Source organism: Vigna radiata, chromosome 5 (assembly GCF_000741045.1).
Source record: "Vigna radiata var. radiata cultivar VC1973A chromosome 5, Vradiata_ver6, whole genome shotgun sequence".
NCBI lineage: Eukaryota > Viridiplantae > Streptophyta > Magnoliopsida > Fabales > Fabaceae > Vigna > Vigna radiata.
Window position 1 is genome coordinate 7,628,154 of NC_028355.1, and position 20,973 is coordinate 7,649,126.

At 35.9% G+C, this 20,973-nt stretch overlaps 2 protein-coding genes across 2 annotated transcripts; both read right to left on the reverse strand.

The window, feature by feature from the left end:
* Positions 1–660: 660 nt before the first annotated feature.
* On the reverse strand, positions 661–6,883 carry LOC106762808 (pyruvate dehydrogenase E1 component subunit alpha, mitochondrial). The gene is made up of 8 exons (XM_014646880.2): positions 6,015–6,883; positions 5,389–5,468; positions 4,244–4,321; positions 2,331–2,426; positions 2,165–2,236; positions 1,553–1,606; positions 1,360–1,425; positions 661–1,133 (listed from the first exon to the last, which is right to left on the reverse strand). The coding sequence occupies exons 1-8, from the start codon at positions 6,697–6,699 to the stop codon at positions 1,089–1,091; spliced, it is 1,176 nt and encodes a 391-aa protein (XP_014502366.1). The 5' UTR covers positions 6,700–6,883; the 3' UTR covers positions 661–1,088.
* A 2,749-nt stretch (positions 6,884–9,632) lies between these two features.
* LOC106762437 (DExH-box ATP-dependent RNA helicase DExH15 chloroplastic) lies at positions 9,633–20,514 on the reverse strand. The gene is made up of 8 exons (XM_014646346.2): positions 19,942–20,514; positions 19,675–19,850; positions 19,433–19,546; positions 18,486–18,594; positions 18,314–18,400; positions 17,713–17,831; positions 12,420–12,600; positions 9,633–12,136 (listed from the first exon to the last, which is right to left on the reverse strand). Exons 1-8 carry the CDS (start codon positions 20,416–20,418, stop codon positions 9,884–9,886), a joined length of 3,516 nt encoding a protein of 1,171 aa, XP_014501832.1. The 5' UTR covers positions 20,419–20,514; the 3' UTR covers positions 9,633–9,883.
* Positions 20,515–20,973: the final 459 nt, after the last annotated feature.

The following is a 20,973-nucleotide window of genomic DNA, read 5'->3' on the forward strand; positions in this document are numbered from 1 at the left end:
ACTATCATACGGTGTAACTTTGGAACATCAATTTTTGGGATTTTAAAAAATATGGGAGTGAAGGAAAAATATAGAGATGCAGAATGAAATAGCCTTAAAACATCACAGTTGTAACTTATTTTAAAAAAAAAATGTTTACATTATAAATTTTTCTAAAATCATCTTTAATAATAATGAGAATAATCTCTTTTAGTTCTATTTCTCTCAATCACATTTATCATTAACATATTTATTGTTTTAAATTTTACTGACTATACACGAGAATAGTCAAGGTAGACATTAAAAAAAATATTTAATATAAATTTAAACTATTGAAGAGCTTAACACATATTTAGGGTCTCATCGAATGACAAACCAAATTGACACTTACACGATTAATGCATAGCACTTCTTTTTTTTATCATCAGTCATCTAATGAATAATTCACAACAGTCTACGAAGTCTATCCCCACACAACAATTTTATGATATTAATTTATGATTAAGATGAAAGATGAAATGAGAATGAAGTACAAGACAGAGAGTAGACTACTCAAAACATACAAGTAAATAAGTGAAGAAATATTGTGAAAATAAAATAACCTGTCTGAAATCTGGTGTGTCATGTCTAGCATACAACCTTTTATTTAAAAAAAAAATAACAACTTATATGTCTAGTATATGCGACAAAATAGCAAAAATGTTGCATTTTGCATGTTGGTGTTGAATAGAACTGAAATTAGGTTAACTGTTTGGGTTAGAGTTATAGAATTGATTTTGAAGTTTGGAATATGATTGAGATGTGTCTAAATTATTCTGAACTACATATTTGCAAATAGTGCACAGTGCATTCCTGAAATCCTCAGAACACCCCAGTTGCATCAATCACAATGATGCTTTGGCTGTTAGTTTCCTCCAAAAAAATTACATGGCAAAAAAATAATAATTCCGCCCAGTTGCTACCCAAGCATAATAAATCCACTATATACGAGGGTAAAAAACTCAACAAATAGGGGGAGACAGGACCTGCTGTAGAACCTTTTTATTCTTCATTATTTCCATGACTCTGCTACCAGATGTGGTAAGATATTCAGAGGACAAACTTCTTAATTATGGTAAAGTAGCTCTCACTACTTTCCTATCAACACCAAATGCCTGCAATACATAGCACCACCAATCATAATGTTATTCACTAATGCTATCAATTAATTGTTTCAACGTGAGTGCACTTGCATCTTTTAAATGTAATCTTAAAAACCAAGGATGCTGTCATTTCCCCGAAATTCATATTTTAACTGTATAAACGCTAAATCAAATTATTCAATTATATGTATCCATTCTATAAATTCTTAAGCGGTAATAGTTTGAATGAAATCCATACCTCAACTCCTAAACCTTTAACGTAGACATGGCTAAATAATTCGGATGGGTCTGGCATTGGACTCTCCTGGAAATAGAAATGAACACAAAACCCAGATTGTAAACGATATATGGACATTACAGAATGTGGAAAGATAAGGGTATACAGAAACAAATTTTCAGCCAAGAGAAAATAAAAAAGTTATGTTTTTCACCTTTGCTTTAGCAATGGCTTCATCGACTTCTTTTCTGACTTCCTTTTCAATGTCCTGCAAGAAGGAAAGGAAATTAATACATTTGACTAGCATTGCATCAAAATTCAACTTTTACATAACACATGAAGACATTTGCATAATAAACCATAAACTGCTCAAACGTCAAACAAATGTTTCCTAAAATCACAAAAACCCATATGGAGAAAATTGGTTAAATATAACAAAATTTGAAGTTAACCATGAAATATTATTTGTTAACCATAATACGGACAAATTCATCCTTGCACACAGCAGAAATACTCATAGGTACAATTAAACTCAGTAAAATATTAGCTACCACCAAAGGACTACCAGCCCATATGACACCCCACTTGCACTCTAACTTCATGCCTGTATAAGCTGATTCCTAAAATCTTTTAGATAAATAGATACCCTTCATCATTATAGAGAATGGAGTTTCTATTATGGACTGTCTTAAGGAAAACAACCAGAGGGAATTTAGCCAAGGATACAAAAAAGAAAACCATTGTATGTTGTGTTGTGCATAACTAATTATGAAAATATCAAGTTTCCCAATTCGAGGGATTAAGAGTGAACCCCAATATTGTTCACCTTTAGCTCCTTTTCAGCAGCAATGTCATGAGACAATAACAGCTTTCTTACTCTCTCAATTGGATCACGCTCCTACAATCATAGCAGACAAGAAAAATAATTAAAATAAATCTCTTAAAATAATTAACTACTAAGATATTGTAAGCTGGAGAGTAGTGTAACAAACCTGTCTCACACCAGATATTTCATCACGTGTGCGGTAAGTGCTGCCAGGATCAGACATAGAGTGACCATGGTATCTATAAGTATCCATTTCAAGAATCTGGACAGATTCATACGAAAGAGAAATCAATAAAATAAAAAAGTATAAAATTTTATATCTTAATCAAAGCAACACAAGTAACAGGAATATTAAAACATTATAATACGCCAATTCTTTTTAAGTAATGCAATCTATAAGATGCTATACTATGTTTAGAAAAAAGGACCCTTTACCATTGGACCAAATCACACAGCCATTAAAAGGATGATGATAAACACTTTTTGCATACAGTAGCTGATGAGCAATATACGCAAAAAAACCAAACCCTAGTTTTTAATAATGCAAAAGATCAAATAATAAATTACATTTTGTTATTTGCAAATAATAAATAATACGCCCAATCTATTGAAAACAAAGGATGATAAACAATTTTTTTAAAATTCAAAAAAATGAATGAATCACATCAATGACCAGTACCAGAAACATTAAACTACTTTTCAGAAAAATAATTTCTTCCCATGTTCAAACTGCAATTAATTAGTCAAGTAAAGAAACAGAATTTATAGCACCTCAAAGGCTCCTTAATCCTATGATAATTTGTCAAAGGATACAAAGCTTCAGTATCATGATATTTCATAAGAATGGTAGAAGTTTAGAAAAACAAATTCCAAGTAAATAACATATCAAGTCCATAAACTTGAAAAATAACTAAAATGATCCCGATGCTGACCATGGATAAAATTCAACCAAATAGCTTTGATGTCCGATCCTACAAATCAAGTGCTTTTAATTATTCACATTTTATTATCAAAATTATTTTGACCAGTTGGCATAAATTTATCTTCAGGAGAATAGAATTGAAAGGCAAGACTTGAGGATGAAGGAAGAATAAGATTATCATAATTATCAACAGTGGCCACTACAAGATATCAGTAGCAATTACGGTATATTAGGAATGACTACTACATGTTATTATTAGTCCAGACAAACATTTGCATATGAGTATTAGTTTACACAATGTATTAAGGGTATGAACTTGATTGTTCAAACTGTTGAAATCTCCAAACATCCCACACATTGTGGGTGGAGAGGATTTCAAGAGTCTTTGCAAGTTTTTCAACCACATCCATCCTTTCAACTTAATCACAGTTCAGTCTTTCTATCTTTTTTCTCATTCTTTCTCGTTTACTCTATTATTTACTTTTTTTCTCTTTTCTGTTACTCTTCATCTCTTTTCACTGTTTCAAATAGTTTTATTTGTTCTCATTTAAATCAAATTTAGCCTTCAACTTTTATAGTTTTGATCTGACTTACTCGTTCAAAAAAAGTTCAGGATGAAAATTATTTATTTCCCTGAATGGATATTTGAATCAAATTTTAACAAAAATGGCAAAATTTTCATGTAAACACTACCAAAACTATATCAATTAGAAATCACTGACAATATCAGATTCAATGAGCTGCACTCACCTTATCTACAACTCCCTGTCCATTGGAAAATAACACTAGGCCAGAATGCAAAAACAACCCAATCTTATGAGAAGTACTAGTTTCTAACAATCTTGTCTTATATATGCATTAGTTTATAGATCTATACTTTTAACCGAATCAGATAGGTGATAGCATTTTTATGGTTGATTTAACCAGCTTTAAGTAATTCTTTTCATTATTAGAAAATTAATGAACAAGTGTATGACCCAGTCACTAAGGCAAGGCTAAGACAATCTGATAAGCAACAAAAAAGAGTCGATCCCTCCTATAGCCTACAGTGTAATGTCAACCTTCAGTAGATCAATGGCTAATTCAAAACATCCAATAGGGAATAATTAATTTTAAGAGAAATTCAAGTATACATAACAGTGAAAAAATTAACTCACAATGGGCCCATTCTTCAAAGCATGTTCTTTTGCAAATTTGCAAGCTTGCTTAACAGCAAGAACGTCCATGCCATCTACCTGTGCGTAGTAAAAACTATTTGTTAATAAAAAAGATGGTTTAAAAAGGCCACTAAGTATACTTAATACCCTATTTACAGATATGCAGACAAGAATGCTAAATATATGTGCATACCAACATCCATAAAATACAGACTTCAAACAATGATAGCAAATGTCCAACAAATAAGTACATCACACAGCAAATATTTAGACATCAAAACATAAAAAAAAAGGGAACAGAGCCCAAAGATTGGGCTAAAGGAGAGTCAAAGTATCAACATCCAATGCAAGGACAAGAAACATGCCCATTACCAAAACAAAAACCTCATTCGGACCCTTAGAAAAGAACTGACAAGACCTAAAGATCCTTTATTTAAAAACAAAAACAACATAAAAGAAGCAATGGCCTTGAATATGATTGGAAGAAACAAAAAGAGAGTGAGAACTTAATAATATAACTATCCAGTCATCATCTATCTACATTTTCAAAGAACTCGTCCAGGGAAAATTAAATCAATCAATCGGCAATAAGGATGTAATGTACAATCTATAAACAGCATCACCGTACAACATGATAATTTGATAACTACACATCCGAACATAGTTTTTTCCACGACATTACATGCAATAGATCTTCACAGTGCAATGCTTTACAAAACAAAATTCATTATATCTGTCAAAATAAAATGAGTAGTGCGTGTTTGGTTGGGTTGTTTTAGGACAAACAATTACTTCTTCCTAAAGAAAATCTCAGAAAACCAGCAAAAATAAGCAACCACCTCCAAAATAACCTGAACCAAATGTTCACTAACTAGAGCACTGAATGAAATCGTGCATCAATCAAAGAGTCCAGACAAATTAATACACACCCATGCCCATCCCTTAAACCAATACATTACAAAAGTCATTAGGTGCACAGACATTACTTTCCTCAACTTACAAGAACAACACAGACTCTCAACTATTGCGTCAATTACAAGCAAGCCCCACCTCATCAAAAACATGGATCCACCCCTTTTAACCAAGAAGCACATTAAATTTTCCCTTTGATTTCATATCAACCAAACACACATAATGAAACCCACCTTCAAGCCAGGCACATAATCCCCACGCTTGTAATAAGCAGGACTCTTTGCAGCCCTCCACTCCGCAGTCCCCATCCCATCTGTGTTCACCAAAATCAAACTACCGAGTCACAAATACAATTCAAAAGAAAACAACACAGTTTGACGATTAATCTAAATCCCTATACTTGCTCACATTTTAAGCTTTACTCCCTAGACCACTTTCTTCTAGCTGCTTATCACCGTCAGAAAATCAGTGTAATACTTTTATACTACCAGAAAATTTTCTCCCGTGGACCAAAACTTAACTCTTAAGCTACTGTAGATGCTAAAATTTACAATTTTCTTGTCCAAGAAATCAAATATAAAACGGAGACAACTATAAAACTTTAAGGAAAAAAAAAACAAAGAAAACCCAAGTCAAGATCACAACTTCTAAGTGCATGTTCCAATTAGAAGAACCCAAAATTAGAGCAAATTTAAATGAAGTTTTTTTTTTTTTCTATAAGCTAAATTTAAGTTATACACGCATTAAAAATAAATATGAAAAGTTAGAGAAACTATACGAGTCAATTTCTCCAATGGAGAAACTAATCTCAATTTTTCCTTCCTTCTGATAAAACGCAGAAACTAAGTAAGTGACTCACAGTGATTATTCTCGCAGACTAAGATAGCAGGAAGATCCCAAAGCGCGGAAATGTTAAGCGCCTCAAAAAGTTGTCCTTGGTTGGCAGCCCCATCTCCATACAAGGCAAAAGTCACACTCTCATCCTTACTATACTTCTGCGCAAACGCCAAACCACACCCTAACGGAACCTGCGCCCCCACGATCCCGTGCCCGCCGTAGAACCCACCCTCCTTCCTATAAAAGTGCATCGAACCCCCTTTCCCTTTCGAGCACCCATCCTTGCGTCCCATCAGCTCCGAGAACACCTCGAGCAGCGTGCCACCGCGGCCGAGGAAGGTGCAGTGGTCACGATAGGCGGTGATGATGCAATCCTTTCTGGTGATGCCGGCCTCCATGCCCACGGCGACGGCTTCCTGGCCGTCGTAGAGGTGGCAAAATCCGCGGATGAGTTTGGCCTTGTAGAGAGAGTCCGCAGCGATCTCCATGCGGCGCATGAGGGCCATGTCACGGAAAAAGGAAAGCAGTTCGGAGGGAGAGGTGGTGACGGCGCGTGACGGCGCCTCGCAGTTGTGCGCCGTGAAGGGGACGGAGGTCTCGATGGTGAGGGAGGCATCGGAGGAGATCGGGCGCGATGAGACGGCGGCGGATAAGGGCTTTGCAAGAGTGGATCCGAGGCCGCGGCGGGAAAAAGTTGAGAGAGCCATTGGATCTGTTGCGAATAAAATTTGCTGTGATTTTTTGCTTTTGGTTTTTGAATAGTGGAAGGAGGGATTGGAGTTGAAAGGGTTAGGTGCAGCAGTTCCTGAGATCAAAATATTTTTAATTCATTCTGAAACACTCTTCACACCAATCACGCTGTCCTTTTGGCTGTTACTATTCTATTGGCTCCTATGCTCCTTAAGCATTTCTACTTCTTATTTAATATGTATTTGCCCTTTTATATAATTTTCTTTTTAGTTACCATCAATACTTTTTTCACTTCCATTTAAAATTATGCTTTATCTTTTTAAAATTACTTGTAAAAATATTTATTTTCATATACTTAACTTTAATATGAACTAAACCACTAATTCTTATCAAGTTTTTTAATGTATTTTTATCTTTGCCTGTATTCTATCGTACAACAGAAAATTACTTTTTAATATTTTAAATTTTAAGAGACAAAGATATGTAGTTTCAATATAATTAGAGAGAAAAGATTATGTAGAACTTGCCACAATTATTGGTTGTATGCCAACTATAGTATCATATATTATTTTTTAAATTGAAAAAATAATAATATTTAAGTGTGGGTTTTATGGAAGGTGACTGAAGTGTGTCAGGCGCAGCCATACTTTTCCATTATTTTTTATACAATTCTTGACATTTGCCGTTGTTACGTGTAGATAAAGATAATTTTAGAGTAAAACCTGACTAAAAAATAAGTTTACTTTTTTTTTTTATATAGAAATTGTAATAATAAAATAAGTTGTTATCCATAAATCATGATAAGTTTTTCAATTTTACTATAATTGTTTTAAATTATTATTTTATTAAAGGGAAAAAAAGAGAGAAATGAAAATTGAGACTGAATTATATAATTGATTTTTTATGTTTTACAATTTATTCGATCTGTATTTTTTTAGATTAATTTATTATTTTGCATTTTTAAAATGGATTAAAATATGTCTTCCATATGTTTAAATTTAATTTGGTTAAGATTTGAAATCAATCAAGTATTTTTTCCTTCCACCTACCCTCAATCTTCTTTATCCACTTCAGTTCCCTTCCCTTTCTTTTCTATCACTTCTTCACCTATAACCTACACTCAACTTTTCATCTTATTTTGTATTGCTTGTTCATTCATTCAATTACCTTTTTTTGTTTTCTTTTCCGAAAACAAAAGTGAAAGTTTTGCTTTAAATATGAAACTTTGCACGTGGCTCCAACTTAATCTAACTTCCTCGGACGAAATAAGATTGTTTGAGAAATGAAGTTTCCTTCTTTTTTTTCTATTTATGTTGATGGAGTATTTTTTATGTCATGATTTGTTGTTGAAGAACGAATGGACAAGTAAATGATAGAGAGAGCACCAAAGAGGAAGGAGGTTGGATCTGATTGCAGCTGAGGTGGGGGCAGAAAACAAGAAGTAAGTTTAGGGAAAAAGAAGGAAGTGGAATTCAAAACCATAAGAGGAAAGAGAATAGACGCCTCAATTTGACCACTTTAAAATAATTCAGATTAAACTAAATAAAATAGATTAAACTAAATAAAATATATTAGTCCCTTTGAAGCCGATTTTGGTTTTAATTCCTATTTCAAACTAAAGTACAATTTAATCCTTCAACCTTAGAAAACTCTGGTTTTAGTTTTTTTTATCAAATTTTTTTAACTTTATTTGCTATTTCAAACGTGTTTCTCAGTTAACATTGAAGTAAAAATGTGTCAAATAGTGTAAACAATCCAACTGCTATAATGAAAGGTACTTGAAACAGCAAATAAAGTTAAAAAAATTGATAAAAATGACTAAAACCAGAATTTTCTAAAATTAAAGAACTAAATTATATCTTAATTTGAAAAAAGAACTAAAACCAAAGTCGTCCTAACGTATAGAAACTAAAAACATATTTAACCCTAAAAATAATTATCACAGTAATTTAAGAGGAGAAAATACTCGTGTATTTTTCCTCATTTGGTTCAAGTAACCTAAGAGCCGAAAGAAGGATCTGTGTAAATTTATTTTCTCCCAAATTGGAGAAAAAATAGAAGAAACTTTTTATTTCAAAAAATAAAAGTATTAATTTTTTTATCATGACAATTTTATTTAAAACATTTATACCATTTACAGTACACGTTTTTCTTTAATTTGCATATATTTAAATAATTTTCATTTTCTTTCTCGGTATCAAATAATTCAATCAATCATTCTATTTTTTTTTTGTCTTCTACTTTCTTCCCTAAATTAAACGAAGCATAAAGGCATAAATCATCATAACATCTTCAATTGACTTGTTTAAAGATAAAAAAAAATCCCAAAATCTCATATATATAAATTGCTAAAAATTAAAAACTCTCTTTAAATTTAAACAGCTCATGTATAAAGAAAAAGAACCCTAAATAAAATAGCATTTTTGTTTATAAATAACAAATATGTCTCTAATTGAAAATGCTCCAGTGATTAGATATGAATATAAAAGTATCTTACACTAAAAGTTAATTTTTGTTCTTATACTTACAAACTTAAATTTTAAGAATGCCCTGAATGCAGAGAATTGTCTACTCCAGATCGTACATTAAAAAATTTAAACTAAAAAAAGTTTCTTCCACAAAAATAACATTATTGTACAATTGTTACTGACAGTACCCGAGTTGACGAACTTAAGACCAATGTAGCTATTGCAAAAGAATGCTATAAAGATCAACAAACTGGTATCAAGTAAATATTTAATAAATTAAGTTTTTATTCCCATTTTATAATTTTAAAATATTTATTATGAATCCTATTGCAACAGATGATAAATATGATTTATTTTATTAAAAGTAATTTTCATTATAACAGAATTACAGAAAAAGACACGCTATACAAGAGCATAGCTTAATATTTTTAATTGATATATATTAACAATTAATATCATACAAATAAAAAACTAGTATATATCTGAAGGATAAAAATTTTATTTTAATATAAATTGTTGTAAATTAACGTATTTTTAACAGCAATGATATCATCTGCCAATAAGAAATAACCCAAACGAAAGCCAGTTTGGGTTCGATTTACATTGGAATGGAACAATTTCCTTTCTCCTAAATTTTTGTTAATAATAATATTAATGATGATGATAAATCATAAAAGCACTGCTGAAAATTAATTATACATAACCTACAAACAAATGGTTAGAGACAGAGAAATTACCCCACAAGCTCACTTATTGGAGGCCGGTCCATAACAGCAGAAGCAGCCTTTGCATTGCGCTGCAACAATGGATCAATATCTGGCAACTTTGGAATCTGAACTAATAGATCAATGGTTCGCCGAAGGAGACGAGCTAAATCGCCATCATCCATTGCACAGTCCATCATTATTTCTCTCCATGTCAACCCAGAAGCCCAGGCCTCAACCATGCCGCAAAACTGGTTATCCAAACAGCAAGAGATTGTAACCCCATGTTTGTCCTGCAATGCCAATAAGGCATTTCTTTGTTCATCTAATAATGTTATAAATTTCGTTACAGTTGCAGAAGGCTCATAAATGTAACTGTTATTCTTCCAGGGTCGGACTTTGATACCCACGGACACCAAACTTGCGCACACTGCTGCGAGCTGCGCAGGTTTTAGATCTAGTAAAATTTTATTGCGAAGAACCATCGCAAGCCATAGCTCATTTTCTCCTCGAATTGCACCAGCGGTTTCACCAAGTGGAAATATAACATGTGTATTGATATCTAAAGCTCTGATTTCATGAATGACATTGCTAACCTGCATAAACTCCTTCCAACCTGAGGGTTCAATCTGTTCAATCCTATTAATCAAACGTTTAGATCTATTCTTCAGGCGCTTGATTTTCTCCTCAACAAACTTCACTGCGCCTATAATTTTAAAATATTCTTTATAGCCTTCACTACGAGATATCTTTTTCTTCAACCGTGAAACTTTATTTCTTTGTTCTTTGTAACATTCAATGGCATCTTTATAATCTTGAGACTTTAGTAGTAGTTCGTCATTTTCCACCAAGCTACTCAAAACAGGAACATTCAAGCTCCAAGACCATGTATCAAGAGATCCTTCCATGAACCATAAACCACCATGCTCGGATTGAGAAAGCTTATCCCAATTCATATCACCGTTATCAAGTAGGGTGCTCATAATTTCTCGAGGTCGAGCATCCCCTTGACCCAATGAAACATTAGGAAAGCCTGTCCCGTATACTGTCTTAATCCACTTTTCTGTAAATAGATACCAAGTGTTATCTGAACCAAGAGCCACATGGTATGAAGGTTTAATATCTTTATTCAGTGCAGAATCTGCAACACTTGGCTCTGCTTCTGCTAAATTCAATGCAAAAGAATCAACAGAAGAAATCATAGTTTTGAGTTTTGAAGCATTAAGGGAGTCAACCTTCCCCAAAAACACAGCAGGAATTGAATGTTCAACTCCTTCAGCATCTCTATACTGCAAGCATAAAAATGGCAAGTGTCCACTTTCAGTCTCCTCCAACAAAGGTTTCAGGGCAGACATTCTCTTTGCTTCCACCTGTTTACGCAACTTAGTCCGAACACGCTTTTCTGATCTTAAATCTTCCAGTAATTCTGCAATTTCCTTGTATTGCCGTGGTGCTAAGGCCTCCCTGGTTTTTCTATCAATAGCTTCATCAGTAGTTTCTGACATAAGCAACTCAATTTCTTTCTCAATTTTATTAAGTTCCTCTTTAGCAGCCAGCATTACATTGCTACTAACGTAATTCCCAAAACTTTGCTCAACTAATTTCCTAGCTTCTTCCAAAGTTCTTCCCGTGGAAGGTTTCGTGTTACCTGATTCATTTGACCACTGAATGGCTTTCACACCAGCAAGAAGATTCAAAACCATCCCATATGAAGCAGTAAACTGAGACACTAGAGGCTCTAGTCCAGCAAACAGAACTTTGCAGCCCTCCTCAGCTCCTTCGCTAGTAGTTTGGATGAGAACTACATGACCACTCTCATCAATGCCTCTGCGTCCAGCACGCCCAGCCATCTGAAGCAGTTCATTTGAGCTTAATGCTATACGCCCACTGTCACCCCTTTTGCTGAGAGATGAAATAACAGCTGTTCTAGCAGGCATATTAATTCCAGCAGCCAAGGTTTCTGTAGCAAAAACAACTTTAACAAGTCCTCTTTGAAACAACTCTTCTATGAATGCCTTCCACAAAGGTAGACATCCAGCATGATGTGCGGCAACCCCTTGCAAAAGTCCTTTTACAGCTGATTCTCTGACAGCATCAGGATATTGCTTGCCAAACTTCTTCAAGGCTAGTTCAACCTCACTTGATTCACACTCATCTAAAAGTTTGCAGCTTTCAAGATATTGCACAGCTGCATCACAACCCTTCCTGCTAAAAATAAACCAAATAGCTGGCAGCATATCCCTGGACTGAAGTTGCCATAATGTATCAATTACTTGAGGAACCTAAAAAAGAGTAAGAACACATTCCATAAAATTGTACGCACATGATTATAAATACAAAATACTTATTTATTAAACAAAATAAGAGTGTTTTTAACCAAAGGGCATACCACAACCGAGATTGTATATCCAATAGTCATGAATGATTATTGGATACATAAAAAGTAGCCAATTTGTCCCTCCCCCACTTCAACATGAAGATAGTAAGTTGTGAAAGACAAGGAACAGATGTCCCATATAATCATAGAGTACAAAGTGTAAAGAGAATTTGATTCAGAGGCCTTACTTGAGATCGACGTATGGCATTTATGTCATTCTTTGAAAGAGAACGTTGTTCAAACATGCTATCATCACTATCATAGCTAAAGCGTGTTCCCCGTTTCCGAGAGTTCCTCTTTCTAGACCAATCATCTTTGTAAGGTTTAGCTCCTGCAGCTTGATGTTGTAAATAATTGAATGACAGCTTCCTGCTTTAAATAAAAGAAGAAACTAAGTTTCCGTTGTAATTCGATTAAGTAAATAAAAAAAGATGACAATCTTCCGTATTTGGTTGTTTAAAGTTGCTAAATAATAAATAATCCATAGTACTTTATTTTGTTGCTATTTATATTATATCAAAATAAAGATATCTTCACATTTTCGTTTTGAAAGCAGACTTGATACTTGTATATTCACTCTAAAACACCTATTCTCTAAATCCTTAGAACTCTCAGTTATCATTATGTCGGTGTTCACATATTGATCATATAAAAAACATAAATAACTATTTAGACAATTAAAAGTGTATGTGAGGAGGAATAAAAGGGGAGAAAGCTAGTGGCGGGTAGAGGGGAAATTTGTTAGAGGAGATATATGGTTAGTTCTGGTGCTAATGGATAGTGGAGCTACCCATAGTTTTATATCTACCAGATTGGTGAAAGAGTTGGGTCTAGAATGCACCGACGCATGCCCTTATAAAGTATGTTTAGGGGCTGGACAAAAGAAAGTGACCAGCAGGTATTGCACAGGAGTCCCTGTGTTATTAGAAGGCTTAGAAGTTAGAGATAAATTGTATCTCTTTGAATTAGGTAGTGTGGACGTAATACTGGGAATTACGTGGTTAGCCTCCCTCGGAGAGATAAAGGTGGATTGGGGACAGCTCATCATGAAGGTGGTGCATGGAGGGAAAGAAGTGGAGATAAAGGGTGATCCAGCCTTGACACGTAGGGTGGTGACTCCAGAAGCACTTATAAAAGAAAAAAGTATTGAAATTATGACCTTAGTGTGGAGTTTAAGCCAAACAGAATTGATGGATGAGGAGATAGAAGAGAGTGGCTTAACACAGGATGAGGAGGTAGAGTTGGCACAAATTCTGAGTGACTTTGAAGGGGTATTCAGAGACCCCCAAGGACTACCACCCAAGAGGAGAGTGGATCACAGAATTCCCTTGAAAGAGGGTAGTGAACCCGTAAATGTGAGGCCATATAGGTACCTCCATGGCATGAAAACAGAGATAGAGCGTCAAGTGGAGGAGATGCTGAATTTGGGCATTATTAGACCCAATAACAACCCTTACTCTAGTCCTATAATATTGGTAAAAAAGAAGGATGGAAGTTGGAGGTTTTGTGTGGATTATAGGGCATTGAACAGAGTAACAGTGACTAATAAATACCCTATTCCAGTCATTGAGGAGCTGCTGGATGAACTTCAAGGAGTGTCATATTTTTCAAAAATTGATTTGAAGGCTGGGTATCATCAGATAAGAATGAAGAGTGAAGACATTCCAAAAACTGCTTTTCGAACACATCAAGGGCATTATAAATTCCTTGTGATGCCCTTTGGACTAACAAATGCCCCAACCACATTCCAAGACATGATGAATTCCGTATTAAAGCCGTTATTGAGAAGGTTCGTGTTTTTTTACGATATACTCGTCTATAGCAAGACCTGGGAGGAATACTCACAACACCTAACGCAAGTCTTAAAAGTCTTGGCTGAACATAAACTTTTTGCAAACAAAAAGAAGTGTGAATTTGGAAGAAGACAAGTGAGATATTTGGGGCACAGGATCTCGGCAACAGGGGTGTAGATGGATAAAGAAAAGGTTGCAGCTGTTTTGGAATGACCAGAGCCCAAAAACATCAAGGAGTTGAGAGGATTCCTTGGGTTGACTGGGTATTATCGAAGGTTCATTAGAAACTATGGGAAGATAGCTAAACCCCTTACTGATTTGTTGAAAAAGGGGATGTTTAAATGGTCTACAAAAGGAGCAGTGGCTATGCAGAAGCTTAAAGAAGCCGTGACTAAAGCTCCAGTATTGATTCTCCCGGATTTTAATCAAACATTTGTTGTAGAGTGTGATGCTTCGGGTACCGGTGTTGGGGCGGTCTTGTCACAAAAAAACAAACCCATAGCCTTCTTTAGTAAGGCGTTATCTGAGTCCTCTTTGACCAAGTCCGTTTATGAGAAGGAATTAATGGCACTTGTGCTTACTATACAACATTGGAGACCATACTTATTGGGTTAGAAGTTTATTGTCCTTAGGGATCAAAAGAGTTTGCGTTATTTGCTGGAACAACACATTACAACTCAAAGCCAGCAAAATTGGCTAGCTAAGCTTCTGGGATACGAATTTGAAATCAAATACAGGATAGGTGCATCTAATCATGTGGCTGACGGGCTATCCAGAAAAGGAACAGAAGAGGAGGAAACAGACAAGGTGTTTCAAATGATATCTAGACCATACTGGTCCGAATTTCAAGAAATCATTGAGAGAAAGATGTGAGTTTAAAGGTGCTGGAGGAAATAAGGGCAGATCCTAATTCTCACCCAGCACACACGTTGGAGCATGGAAGATTACATTACAAGAGGAGACTTGTCTTGTCGGCAAAATCTGTTTGGATACCTAGATTGTTGGCTGAATTCCATAGTACTACCACATGAGGACATTCAGGAGTTTATAGAACCTATAGAAGGGTGGCACAATCTTTGCATTGGATAGGAATGAATAAGACCGTTACAGATTTTGTGGTTGCATGTCTAGTTTGCCAACAACAGAAGTACTTGGCAGCCTCTCCCCAAGGGTTGTTGCAACCTTTACCTATACCAAAGCAATCTGGGAGGAGATTAGTATGGATTTTATAGTAAAATTACCCAAATCTCATGGGTTTGATACTATACTGGTGGTGGTGGACAGACTCAGCAAATATGGCCATTTTATCCCAGTTAAACACCCTTATACAACCAGGTCAATAGCTGAAGTGTTTGTGAAGGAAGTGATTAGGCTTCATGGGATACCTATGACTATTGTCAGTGATTGAGATTCCACATTCTTGAGTACTTTTTGGAAAGAGAATTTCCGCCTATAGGGAACACAACTAAACATGAGCACTGCTTATCATCCAGAGCCGGATGGACAAACTGAAGTTCTGAATAGGGTGCTGGGAATTTAGTTGCGTTGTTTTAATTCCGAACAGCCCAAGATTTAGAGTACAGTATTGCCTTGGGCGGAAAATTGGTACAACACTAGTTACCAAGGAGCATCCCAATGCACACCTTTTGAAACTGTATATGGACGACCCACTTTAACTCTTACACGTTTCATTCCTGGAGAAACAGTGGTGGAGGCAATTGCACAAGACTTACAAACCCGAGATGAGGCTTTGACACAACTGAAATATCATCTGGCCAGAGCTTAGGACCAAATGACACACTATGCCAACAAGAAGCGGATGGAAGCCAAGATCCAAGAAGGAGATTGGGTATTCCTTAAACTCAGGCCTCATAGACAGACCTCTATGCCCACACGGTTACACCCAAAGTTGTCCTCATGGTATTATGGACCATTCTTGGTGGAGAAACAAATAGGACTTGTTGCTTTTCGCTTGCAGTTACCAAAAACATCAAGAATACACCCTGTATTCCATGTTTCCCAATTGAAACTAGCCATAGGAGATCATCCGGTGGAAGGACATCTCCCAACTAAACTGCAAGATGATAGACCCATGTACACTCCTCTGAAAGTGTTACAGCGCATGAACCAGCAGCAGCAAGGAGAGGAGATTCCCCAAGTTTTAATACAATGACAAAAAGGTGGTTTGGATGGTGCTACTTAGGAGGAGGAACATTACATCCGACAGCAGTTCCCTAGCTTCAACCTTAAGGACAAGGTTGATCTTGGGGAGGAGGATAATGTTAGACAATTAAAAGTGTATGTGAGGAGGAATAAAAGGGGAGAAAGCTAGTGGCGGGTAGAGGGGAAATCCGTTAGAGGAGATATGGTTAGTTTGTTAGAAGAGAGAGAGGGAATATAAATAACAAACAGATTTGGGAGAGAGGGGGCAGATAATATTTTGGGTATTGAGACTGGACCTCTTGGCCAGTGGAGGAAGGGAGGTTTTCTTGGGGTAGATAGTATACTTGTATTTCCTTTTTCTACACATTACATCAGAAATAGAAATACAGATTCATACCTATTCATCTATACTTGCTTACTGTTGAGTGTGTGTGTGTGTGTGTGAGCTTGGAATTGCTGTTCGGCTCCTTGCACAAAGGAACCTAACAAACTACCACAATCAATAAATCATCATTAGCTCCAGTACGAATTATGCAACCAAAGCTATTGCTATAGGGCACCTTCACTGCAGACTTTGATGTATTGTTTGCTTAAACAATTCTATAAGAACATTGATGCTACAACAATCACTTTCGCAGTCCCCAACATTGCTTGATCAATCAAAAGTTAACAACACTAGTACTAACCTAAATTGGATCCAATGGTAGGCTTTTATGAAAAATAACTCATGGATATCATCCCTTGCCTTATTAATAGATCAAAATTCAACTAGTTCACCTTGTCAGCAACTTTTACAGGAGGACACTATGCATTATACTCCTGCACTTCGGAGCAACCAAATCCATATTTCATGCTAATCCAAGCCTCTTACCACTATGCGTAAACCCCACCTTAGGACAGCAGCCTTCAACATATCATATGATCAGCACCCACAATTCAATTGCTAAAATTTCAGTGTCGAATAATTAGTTTTTTTCTCATAAAACGTCATCCTCCATCCTACCCATATTGTTAGGAGTGACTATTATGTGGAATTAGAAAAAAAAAGTTCACAGGGTAAGGACGTCATCACATCATCAAAGTTAGTGCATTTTGGTTTCCCATCAGATCAAGTAAAACGCGAATCCTCTACACAACCAAATAAAACTACTTTGAGTAACTTCAACTTTTCACATCCAAAACGGGGAGCTGTGTTTTCAAACGCCAAACGAAACATGTCATTGGTGCTCATAAATAACGAAATTTGATTCTTTTTTCTGCTTAAATTGGGTCTTAGAAACCAACCAATGGTAGATCCAATATGAAAACTTATACATGCCTAAAAGACAGAAAGTATAATTGCCAGCCACCAACTTCAAACAAGTTTGACTCTTAGGCCATTAGCAATTCCAATTATCATGAAATTCTTATGTTGTAAAATGAAAACAAGTAGGAAAGTTTACCAATAAAAAAGGCTTTTACTGATGTAGAAAATATGTAACCCATAACTAAACTGAATAAATGCAATGAGGACCCCAGATAGCACCTGTTCATTTGCGTTCCTTTCTCATCAAGAAGTGGAAATAAGGAATTCTTCATAGAGAAATGCCAAGTCAATGGAACTGGGCGTTTTGAGGATGTTACCAATTCAGTTTTACCATGAATCTGAAAGCCAAAACATTTTGCAGAGGTTACAAAGAATACTATATTTAATTTTCTATTTGAATTATTTCACTAGATTCAGTTCCATCAATCAGGGAAGATGCAATAGTACTAAACACGATACCTGTGATACACTTAAATCATACAAAATGCAACCATAATTATAGAAGTAACTCTAAAGGGAGGTAATTTTACATAAAATGACGTACTTTATGTAATCTAGTTCTTTCTCCTTAAATATAGTATGAAAAAAGAATCTGATAATTAAAGTTGAATAACAAGCCTCACATTGTTATTGGTTCTCTTTTGATCTATTTCTTATCTTATAATATTTGGTTTTCTTCTTTAAGAGAAGTACTTCATTTCAAGGAGCAGGGGAACTAGATTAATCAATTAAGTGTAATGCTGGTTGATTTTGCAAGAGCGAAAAGCCAGCACAGTGCATTCTGCGACTTTAATAGACATAAACAGCACAATCTTAATACCTGACCAATCCAGCCAGCCAACTCATCTGGATTTGCAACAGTTGCTGACAGGCAAATTAGTTGAACTACTTTTGGGCAATAAATAACCTGCAGATTTAGTCCAAACATGCACGAACAAATAAGAAAACTTGAGCAAGTTATGTAACATGCAAATACAATAAATCATGCTTACAATCTCCTCCCAGACTGTACCGCGAGATATGTCACTAAGATAATGAACTTCATCCAAAACAATCACATCAACATTCACAAGTCCACTTCTAGAAGAAACATTGCCAACACTGCAAGAAAAGCAGCAGTCAATAATTACTCCTGTTTGCAAATGTTGATACAAATGACAAAGTAACGAAACAAAAGTAGAGGAGATAGGATTAAAGAATCAATTAATAAAACTTCAGGTGGGAACAAATAAAACTTCAGGTGGGAACAAATAACGATGACGATGACATTGTCATAATCAAATTTTTAAACACAAGGTTTGGAGTTTAGAGTGTGTTTGTTTCAAGGTTTGTAAATTCATCACTACGAATGTGAACTTTGAAATGTTAGATCCCCAAGTTTGTCATTAGCTTTAAAAAACACTGTTGGGTATAGTCGATTCCAATGGAAGTAGTATTATCTTGTTTTACTTTATATATTCAACGTCAAAAGGGTGGGTATATTGCATTTTCATGAGTATATAGAAGCTATTTATGTGTTAACTATTAAATCCCATTCCCACTTCCACTTCCACATCTTTTTAAAAGTATTTCTAGGAATACTAAATTCTAGAATTTACTCACCAATGACATTCCCGAATCCAGTATTCTAGGGATGTCACATGGAAATGTAAAAAGATAGCTTAAAATAAACACCACCAGAGATTAAAAAAAAAAAAAACACTGGAGCTGTATACTAAACTTCTAGCTCCTGACAATAGTGCAGCAATTACTTCTAAGTTCTTGTGCAACACGACCTTCTCAACTTCTTAAGTATCTCGCACCAGCCTCGTCGATACAGAGCTATTAATGAAATTGGAAACTACACATTACAAAACCACAATCCCAAACGCTTCTACCCCACATCAGCAGAGACTCAAGTATGAAACAGCTAATTTCCCCCTATTTCAATGCAATGTACCTCTGGTACAACATGTTGCGCAATATCTCCGTGGTCATAATCAAAACCTGAGCATCCTTGTTCACAGCAGAATCACCCGTAAGAAGGCCAACATTACTGTCACCAAAAGTCTCACTGAAAAGCCGCAACAAAAACCAGCAACAATTAAACTTCCAGATAACAGAATAGCAGGAACTCTTCCCCACAGTTACACACTGACAAAAGCAAAAACACATCAAATTCAGATTCTAATCATTGCACACCGGAATTCCCGAAACTTCTGATTGGACAACGCCTTGAGCGGCGTCGTGTAGAATATTCGCCGTCCCCTAGCAACCGTAGCCACCGCCGCCGCTTCCGCAATCAGCGTCTTCCCGCTGCTCGTCGGAGCAGAAACCACTACCGAGGAGCCTCTCAGAAACGCCAGTATCGCCTGCCGCTGAAACTCAACCAAACCAAAAAAACATCATCCAAACACGTTCCAAATCAGAGGAAATTTCTGAAACGAAGAGAAAAAACACTCAACGAACCTGAAACTTGTCGATACGAAAATCGTAGATGGAGGCCAGCTCTTCGACGTCGATGATATCCGCGCCGAACTCCCTGACTTCGTTGCAGAGCTTCTCGACTCTCTGCCACTTGAATCCGTCGTGGCGAGCGAACACACCAGCGTCTTCCTCGGAAGCATCAGCAGATAAGTCGTCGTACTCGTCGGCAGCAACGCCGTCGTCTTCATCTTCTTCTTCTTCGTCTTCTTCGTCTTCTTCTTCTTCCTCTTCTTCGTCCTCCTCGGCGTCGGAGAATGCGCTAATGGTTGAGGTAGGGGACTTAAAGGAGAAGGAGGCACGGAAATTGAGGGAAAGAGGAAGATATCCAAAGCGAAGGTGAGAGAAAGAGAGAGCGGTGTTAGTTGGAAGAAATGGGAAAGAAGAAGCGGAAGAAGAAGATGAAAGAGAAAAAGGGTAACGTGGTTGGAGTGTGAGGATGAAATGAGTGTTGGTGGCCATGGCGGGAGAGGACGCGTTTGCTTTCCGTGCGGGATTTTTTCTATTCCTTCTCCAATATTTCTAAATATCCAAAATCGCATGATTAAAATTTTGACTAATTGAATTTTTGTCCTTTTACTAGTGATATTTCACAAATTCAGTCTTCCTCTAGTTTTTCTTTTTTTTAAAATTTTTTTTGGTCTCTAACGCTGTGTTCGTTTGAACAAATTATACTGTTTAAGCGAATTTATGAGTTATGATGCAATTTTAAATCGTGTTTGTTTATGTTGATTTGCAAAGATAGAAAAACGACGATTTACGCTGATTTCACTATTCAACCCATTTCTCCATTTCGAAAGGATTTGCGATGATTTATGATACAATGACTTATATACACCGTATCATTATTAAAATTTCCAAGATAATGTGCAACACTGCATAATATAAAAAAAGGCATGCATTGGTTTCACGAGTACTCCTGTCCGTTGCGCATGTGAATTTCCAGTTTCCATTGTCATGGCCATGCATATCTGGTTGTTGCAGGTTGAAGACGTCTGGTTGTCGTGGAGGAGATAA